This window comes from Ochotona princeps, chromosome 6 (genome assembly GCF_030435755.1).
Source record: "Ochotona princeps isolate mOchPri1 chromosome 6, mOchPri1.hap1, whole genome shotgun sequence".
Taxonomy (NCBI): Eukaryota; Metazoa; Chordata; class Mammalia; order Lagomorpha; family Ochotonidae; genus Ochotona; species Ochotona princeps.
In genome coordinates, this window is record NC_080837.1 from 71,187,536 (window position 1) to 71,195,529 (window position 7,994).

Consider the following 7,994-nt stretch of genomic DNA (forward strand, 5'->3'; position numbering starts at 1 on the left):
CGCTGTGTTGACATTATCAGAACTCTGTCCCAGTGGCCATAGGGGCTGCACAGGAGTAGCGCCCCCTGGAGTTGTGCAATGTGTGGCTTGCACGGTTCCCAAGGGGGAGCCTGGGCTCTCCAGTGGTCCCTGCATTGATAGCCGTGACATTCTGGCATCACGAGTGGCATGGAGGGACCTATAAAGAGGGGGCATCATGGTCCTGCAGACGAGGGAGGGAGCTCAGCAAGCAATTCAACACACACAGCAGAGGGGCCCCGCATGCGCACGAGCAGAGCCCCACTCCCCAAAACCAGCACATTCTTGAGCCAGAGCCCGCAGGCCCTGGCTCACGCTGCCATGCACCCTCCCACTCTCATCCTCTCCTGCCTACGCAGGACCTTGTTCCTGCAGCACCAGCTATAAAAGCCATTTTGCATCTCTGTGAAATTGCCTTTGATTGCCAAGACCAACTAAAACATTGCTCCAGGGGCTGGTTTGAGTTCCAGCTACCCCACTTCCAGTCCAGCTCCCTGCTCATACACCCAGGAAAGCTACCGAGTACAAGGCCCTGGGCCCCTGCCATCCATTGTGGAGAGAACCCTGCGGAGGGCTTCTGCTTGGCCCAGTCCTAATAGTGATGCCTATTTAGGAAATGAGGTAGCAGGTAAAAGATCTTCATTCTGCCCTACTGCAGCCTTTTCTTTTCTTTCTTTTTTTTTTTTTTTTTTTTTTTTTTTTTTTTTTTTTTTTTTTGTCTGTCTCTCCCTAACTCTACCTTCCAACTGAATCAAATAAAACCTTGAAAGCAAAAAATGTCTCGCCCCTGCTGTCTTGGTGGCCACTGCATTACAGCAGCTCTGCTTGTAGCACCCCTCTTGCTTGTCTACACCTTGCAGATTGCAGGTGGGTCTGGTATGGGAATGCACAAAGACAGCCCTTCTGTCCCCCACAGGCCAGGGGGCCTAACCAGCACCTCGCCCTCCACACATGCCCATTGTGTGCTGCTTTCTCTCCCAGACGGGGTCGACCGGACTTCCACCATCTAGAAGCTGAAGATGAGTGTGACCGCGCTGGCCGTGAAGTGGACTGCTGCGGGCCCAGAGTCAGCCATCTTCAGGGCTGCCCCGGATCCTCCGAGTGCAGCCTCTTCTTGCCCCTGGTCCCTCGCCCATTTTGATTTTGTGAGAGCGTAGGTCATCCTTGTAAACATATCCGTAGACCTGGGAGCGATTCCTTTGTCATTTGTTTGTGTCATGGGATGGTTTGCTGTGAGCCACAGGGAGGGCTCTCGTAGGGAATTGTGGGGCAGGGAGGGAGGCGGGGAAACTGCAGCTGGCTTCCTAGATGGACAAAGTTGTGCCACAGAACCTTCTTCCGAAGCCCAGCTCCCAGGAGGAGGGTGTGGGTGCCCATGGCCACAGCCAGAGGGTGGCTCCCCCTGCTCCTAGCTAGCCCCACTCCCGCCCCAACTGGCTGTCCCCAGGGCCCCTGCCTCAGATAGAACCACAGCGGCAGAAGGGGGGCTGGTGAGGGCAGCCAGAAGGAAGAAGTGCCCTCCAGCAAAATGTCACATCGACTTTGATTTGTGTGTTGTTTACAGGACAGTTGTAAGAGTGCCCGCTGTGTGTGGCTACAATTCCTTATCCTAACAGGGTTCCTGGGATCGATCTGCCCCCTGGGGGATGTTGGTTGTTTCCTCTTTGTAAGAGCAGCCTGGCATGATAGGCACAGCCCAGGAGGTTCGAGGGGTCCAGCTCTCAAGCCCTTCGGCAGAAGGAGCAGATGGGTAGACAAGAACATGATCGGAAAGAACAGGACACCCTGTGACTTCAGGCCAAGCTCCGAGACACCCAGACAATCCCAGCAACCAATCCTGCAGCCCACCCACCAGCCACCCTGCACAGTGACCCCCAGCCCTGCTATGCAAACACCAGTCTCACCCAAACCAACTATCTTCCCATGCCCCACAGCCCCTACCCAGAGAACAGAACAGAACACACTGGAAACCCTCTCAGAAGGGCTGCTTGCAAGAACCTGAGTCTGGGATTGCCTTCCCATCCCCCCCATCCCAGTCTCAGAAGAGGAAGATGAGAACGGGTTGGGCAGCTGTGGACAGAGGGTCCTAACAGGTGTCAGAGCACATGCAGCCCGGGTAGGCCGTGGTGCAAGATGTAGGAAGGGCTGAGCTGTGGTGCAAACAGCAGCTCCATCTATCCAGATGAAACCAGAGATGAGCTGTGGTGCTGGCTGTTTTAACCATCTACCCTCAGAAGAGGGAGAAAGCGTGTGAGATGCCCAAGGATCCACCAGCCACAAAAGGTTTCTGAAGGACAATAAAACCTGCACTTTGGCATTAGATGCAGTGGAACGGATTAGAGGAAGCCAAAAAGGGCCACACTCGGGCACCAGGAAATTGGGCCGTGCAAGTTGACGGCAGGACCACCGCACCAGTTGGAGGCCAGCTCAGGGAGACGGTTGGAGGGTCTGTTCACTGGAGATCAGACCATGAACATCTCTGCTCTCGCTGACGGCTCTACAGGCTACAGACAAGGCATCCAGAGTTCCCAGGCCTTAACGAAACCCCAACCATGGTGTTCTTTCACCTTGAGGATAGAAAACAGATGCCCGGCCCAGTCAGCCTCCAAGGCCCGCCCAGCCTCAGCGCACCTTGACCGCAGACACCTTGAGTGATCAAGGAATGGTTTGAACTCGCTCTTTCATAATGTTGCATTAAAAAAAAAAAAAAAAAAGTTCAGATCACTCCTTGCATGTGCAAGTTCTATTGGTACAAATCTGTGTGTAGAAAAGAGGCGAGATTTAGAATTTATTTTTTGTAACCAAGTGCTATTAACACTCACCCTTCACATCCCATTTGGTAAACACAGCACGTGTTGCTGGGCACACGTGTGGGAGAATGGATGACCACGTGCAAGGCAGGAAGGAGAAGGCATTGAAGGCCAACGGTAAGACGAGAGGGTGTGAGGATGTGATTTCTGGATGCTGAGAAAGTGAATCGAAAGAGAAGGAGAAACAATGACATCGCAGGTCTTGGTGAAGAATGGAGGATGCAGATCTGGGCTGTGCAGACAGCGGACGGCGGACACCATGGTGTGAGCGCGTCCGGCCGGGAAGGCCCGGAAGTCTACCCCATGTGCGTTTTCTATTTATTCCTTCACTGAACTGAGACAACAGTGGTTATCGGGTTATTAGAGAAATTATTTTGGATATGTTCCTTGTTAACTAGCTATGGCTGGTAACCATGACAAAGCCTGTTATGAATGAGGTTTTTTTTAAAAAGAAAAAAAGCTTATTTTTCATTGACTGTATAGATTTATCCACTTCATTGTGTTTTGCTGTGTTAGCATCTTCTTTTTTAAACTTTTGACTATTTGGATAAATTTGAGGAGCCTGTTTCCACCTTCTTACGAGTCCTGTATTGACTGCAGGCGTACAGCTCGATCTTTAAAAAAAAAATTCTGAAGCTAAGAGTTTTATTTATAAAAGAAAACAGTTGCATATGTAAGTCTGTGAAGTCGGAGACCCCATAACCAAGCGGCAGTGCCTTTTTGTATTGACCTCATGAACCCTCAGATGCAACTGTTTTATATTTAAGTCAATAGGAAATGATTTAAAACAAAACAAAGAAGTCTATTTTGCTCCATGTTTCCTGCCCCCCTCGCTCGGCGCTCCCCAGCGTGTCCTCGGCCTCTCGCTGCTCTCCGAGGCAGCGGCCGTCTCCGTTCTCCTCATCACACCTGCGGTTTTATTGGTGCTTTTCATCCATACCGTCCACCTCCCCAGGATGGTAGGGAGAAACACACGAACTGTGTACAGGACACGAAACATTGCTGCTGCTAACAGTTCCCTTCCACACGCTGGCTTCTGTGTGCCCGCCGGCCAAGCGTGGCTGTTTTGCACGGGGCTCTGGGTCCTGCATGTTGGCGTGTCCTTTTCTTTTTGGGAAGGTGGGAGGACTCACCCAGGATGGGAGCCATAGCTGCCTGCCCCCCCCACCTTCCCTGCCCTGCTCCCATTCATCTGAAAAGACTCTGAGGAAAACAAGGTTTTCTTTTGAGGGGTCTTGGGCTGCCTTGTACAGATGGGAGCCTCCTCCGGGCCCCAGGTCCTTGCACAACCTCTTGTAGCTACAGCCCGTGCCAGGCATGTGGATGTGCAGTCGCCCCGGGAGCCCAGCCTGTGGCAGGGAGGGGGAGGCTGAGCTGGTGTGAAAGCGAGGCCAGAGAGGGGCATTTTCCCCGGGTCACCGGGAGAACCTGCAGAGGGGCCGTTTGCACACCGCGGCTGTGATAACACTAATTTTTTTTTTTTTTAACGAGTCATCAGAGATGTTTGCAAAGTGATTTTTTTGTAATTCCTTTATCTTTACTTAAAGGTGAATGTGTATTCCTCTGGGAGGAATAGGAAGAAAACAGGAACGTAAAGACTTCCTCCCTCTTTACTATAGACGTCCCCCCGTATTTGTGCCTCCCGCAAGCTTCCTTCTGTCACATGCCCATGCAGGCAGATCTGTATTGTGCATGCATGCCCTTTCGTCCTGGTTTCCTGTATAAACTTAGTGAACAAAGAGATATTTTTGCCTAGTTCATGTTGCCAAGCAATGCCTATTTTTTAAATTTGTCCTATATGGAAATGAGCATGTTTGTTACATGTCAAAGCTTTACTGACAGATACTCCTGTTTGAAGATGCTGTTCTTTGCCAGTGTACAGTTTTCAAATGTTACCAGTGAGTGAGACACCCTTGTGGTTTCAACTTGCTACAATGTATTTATTACTCATTTCCTCCCATGTAACTAAAAAGAACCATGGCTATATTTCATATCAATGTTATATTGAAAGTGAAGGGAAATGATTAATACAAGGTTTTGTAACACGTGTGTGTCTGTGGGTTTTTGTTTGTTTATTTTGCTTTTTCTCAACCTGATCTATTAGAAAACAAGACCTGCGTCTCAGGAGCAAGCAAGCAAGCAAGGAAGAACAAGCAAGAAATTCCTGCTAGCTTCCCGCTGGGCCCTGCTACACAGCACAGGCCTTCTTGTGGAGCTGGGATGCAGCAAATTAAACCACCGCCTGCCGTGGCGGCACCCCATGTCAGAGTGGCAGTTCGTGTCCAGGCTGCTCCACTTCCCACTGTGCAGCTCTCTGGAAAAGTGGCAGGAGGTAGTCCCAGTGGTTGGGTCCTGGCCACGCGTGTGTGGAGACGCAGCTGGAGCTCCAGGCTCCTGGCTTTGGCCTGGGTCCACCCAAGCCATCATGAGCCATTTAGGGAGGGAATCAACAGATGGAAAATCTCTTTCTCCCAAACTCCACCAACAGTCTGCCTTTCAAATATATATTTAAAAGTTCAACTGTACTGTAAGCTGCCTTTCTAAATTTATTTTTTAAAGATTTATTGTTTTGTTTGAAAGGCAGAATCATACAGCAGAATAGACAGAGCTTCCATCTCCTGGTTCACTCCCCAGATGGTCTTAACGGCTGGAGCTGAGCCAATCCAAAACCAAGAACCACATAGGTGCAAGGTCCCAAGGCTTTCAGCCATCTCCGCTGCTTTCCCGGGCCCTCAGCAGGGAGCTGGATCTGAAGTGGAGCCACAAGACACGAACCAGCACCCGTATGGGATGCAGGCACTTCAGGTGGAGGATGGGCTTGCAGTACCACTTGCTATGTTCCCATTAGCGGCTTTTTAAACAAGAAGAGGGGTATAGGTATGCATGCCATTTCATCTGTGCCCAGAAGAGCCAACATGCACCTCCCGGGTGCTGGGAGCATGTTTCTAAATACAAATGCTGACCCAGTGGACATAGTTTTATTGCCCCCTCCCTCCTAGCTCTGAAATATTCGACGCTTTAACCAAGGCAGAAAAACAGCAGCTTGTGGGCTACCATGGCTTGAATCTCATTCTAACAACTCAATTCCAGTGAACTACAGACACTCAACGTGAATTATAAGTACTGGGTCAATTGCCCATAGCATTGGAGAGAATAAGATTTGAGTATGAATTCTGGCTCCAGCATTCTGGCTGTGTGGCTTTAGACAAGTTATTTAGCCGCTCTGAGCCTTAGGGGGTTTTGTTGTTTTGTTGGGTTTTTTGGCCTATATGATAGTCAAAGCTTATGTCTTTAAATCTTTAATCCAAACCCAGGGTAGAGAGGTTACTGCTGCTACACCTTAGCAACCCAGGACTCCTGTGACTGAGCTCACAGCAGGGGTGGGTGCTGTGGCATGGCAGGCCAAGCCATGCTAGGGATGTCCACTTACACAGGTCCGAGTGCCTCGTGTGAGTCCTGGTTCTTGCTTCTGCTCCATCTTCTGGTACCAGATGAATGTCTAAAGGCTTACATCCCTGAGAGACCTGGAAGAAGCTCCTGGCTCCAGATCGGCTCAGCTCCAGCCACATTGGCTATTTGAAGAGGATGGAAGATATGTATGTTCCTCTTAAATCAGTTATCATTCCAGGCACATCTGTACCTGTCCTGAAAGCGCTTCTCTAGGTAAAAGGCAAGGACCTGGAGCAGGAATTCAGGCCCCACCTTGCCTGCAGCAGTGGGAGGTGGGGCCCTGACTTGGAAATCCAGAAATGCGTGCATAGAAGGAGCGCTATTTCCAGAGCCATCCCCGCAGACTGAGGTCCTCCTGTACCGCCACCCTCTCCAGTGGAGGGCCGCTCCCATGGGGAGGGCGGTCTGTCCGTCTCCACACTTGGATACAAGCAGGGCCTGTGGGATGGGCTAAGTGGGGCCCTGAAATACTTTGGATGTGTTTGAGCTTGGATGTGCCATGGTGATTATCTAGGAGGAGCTCAGCTGAAGCGCTGCCCCCCAATACCCACTGCCGAGCCTGTCTCCTAGTCCCCACTCTTTGGCCCCTGGCCAGCCTTGCCCACCAAGCTGGGGGCCACAGATGGAATGACCACTTCTCCGAAATGGGAACCCTGGAGCTCAGGGTCTGAGCGCTTCCTCGGTGGGATTTTTTTTTTTTTCCTATTCAAGAGGTTTCAACTTCAGTTTTGCAAACCAGCCGACCAAGTTTGGCAACTTTAGAAATCCCCTAAGTTTACTACAGAGCCCACTTTGACAGCTGACTTTCAGGACATGCTTTTTAAAGTGTGCTCTAGCATTTTTGTGTGGGTTGTTTTTGTCTTTTGAGCCAATCCAAGAGAAACACAATCAGGGGTTGTGGGGAGCAGAATGGTTCTCTCCCCAGCCTTCAGGGCTGCTGGGCCCTGGGGACAGCAAGGGGCTCATGGAGACCCAGGCAGCATGGGCGTCCCTTGGTTTTCTCCAGCATCCTCAGGAGCTAGTCCCAGCTTTCTGTGCCACAAAACCTCTTCACAGATTCCAGGGAAGGCAGCGAACCTACAAGTCCCTGAGCCAAATCCATCCATCTGAATGGCCCCACTCCGGCCTGATCATGTCTCTCCCAGGGTCCAAGTCTGTTTCAGCCACCAGCCTATGACCGTCACCCCAGACGGGACTCAAGCCATGCCAGCCAGCTGAAGAGGAGAGAACCAAAACATATCCCTGCAAGCAGGAACCATGCCGCCCAGCACGGACTGCCACATGTGCCCATTCAGTCCCAGGTGGTGTTCCTGGGCCCGGGGGGTCTGGCCAGCTCCATGTCTAAACCTACACCCTTAGGCATGGCTCACCTAAGACACAGAATCCAAGCCCTCATTCACCTGCAGATCACTGGCTTTATCCAGGGGTGCTTCTGAGGCATCCATACCCAACCATGTCTCCAAGGGCAGGCCCCAAGCTTCCAGGCATCCCTGGCACACCTGCTGAATGTGAGGACACAAAGGATGCCACAGGGCACAAGTGCCAACCTCCTTCCAGAGGAAGTGGGTAACAAAGGCTGGAATTGCCACCTGAGAACACATGAACTACCCTTCCAGTCCTGCATTGTCAAAGCCATGAGCCCACGTATCTGTCGGAGCACAAGAGAAGTAGGACTGGGGGGCCTCTGCCCAGGACAGGGCACAGATGTCCTGGATG

At 51.3% G+C, this 7,994-nt stretch overlaps 1 protein-coding gene across 3 annotated transcripts in view; it reads left to right on the forward strand.

Annotated features, from left to right (window-relative positions):
- Nucleotides 1–1,206, forward strand: part of SAMD4A (sterile alpha motif domain containing 4A) — a 219,091-nt gene extending 217,885 nt beyond the window's left edge. For all 3 annotated transcript variants that reach the window (XM_058666469.1, XM_058666466.1, XM_058666465.1), the window contains one exon: nt 1,000–1,206. In XM_058666469.1, coding sequence (XP_058522452.1) covers nt 1,000–1,028 — 29 coding nt within the window. In that variant the 3' untranslated portion in view covers nt 1,029–1,206. The remainder of the gene's footprint in view (nt 1–999) is intronic.
- Nucleotides 1,207–7,994: the final 6,788 nt, after the last annotated feature.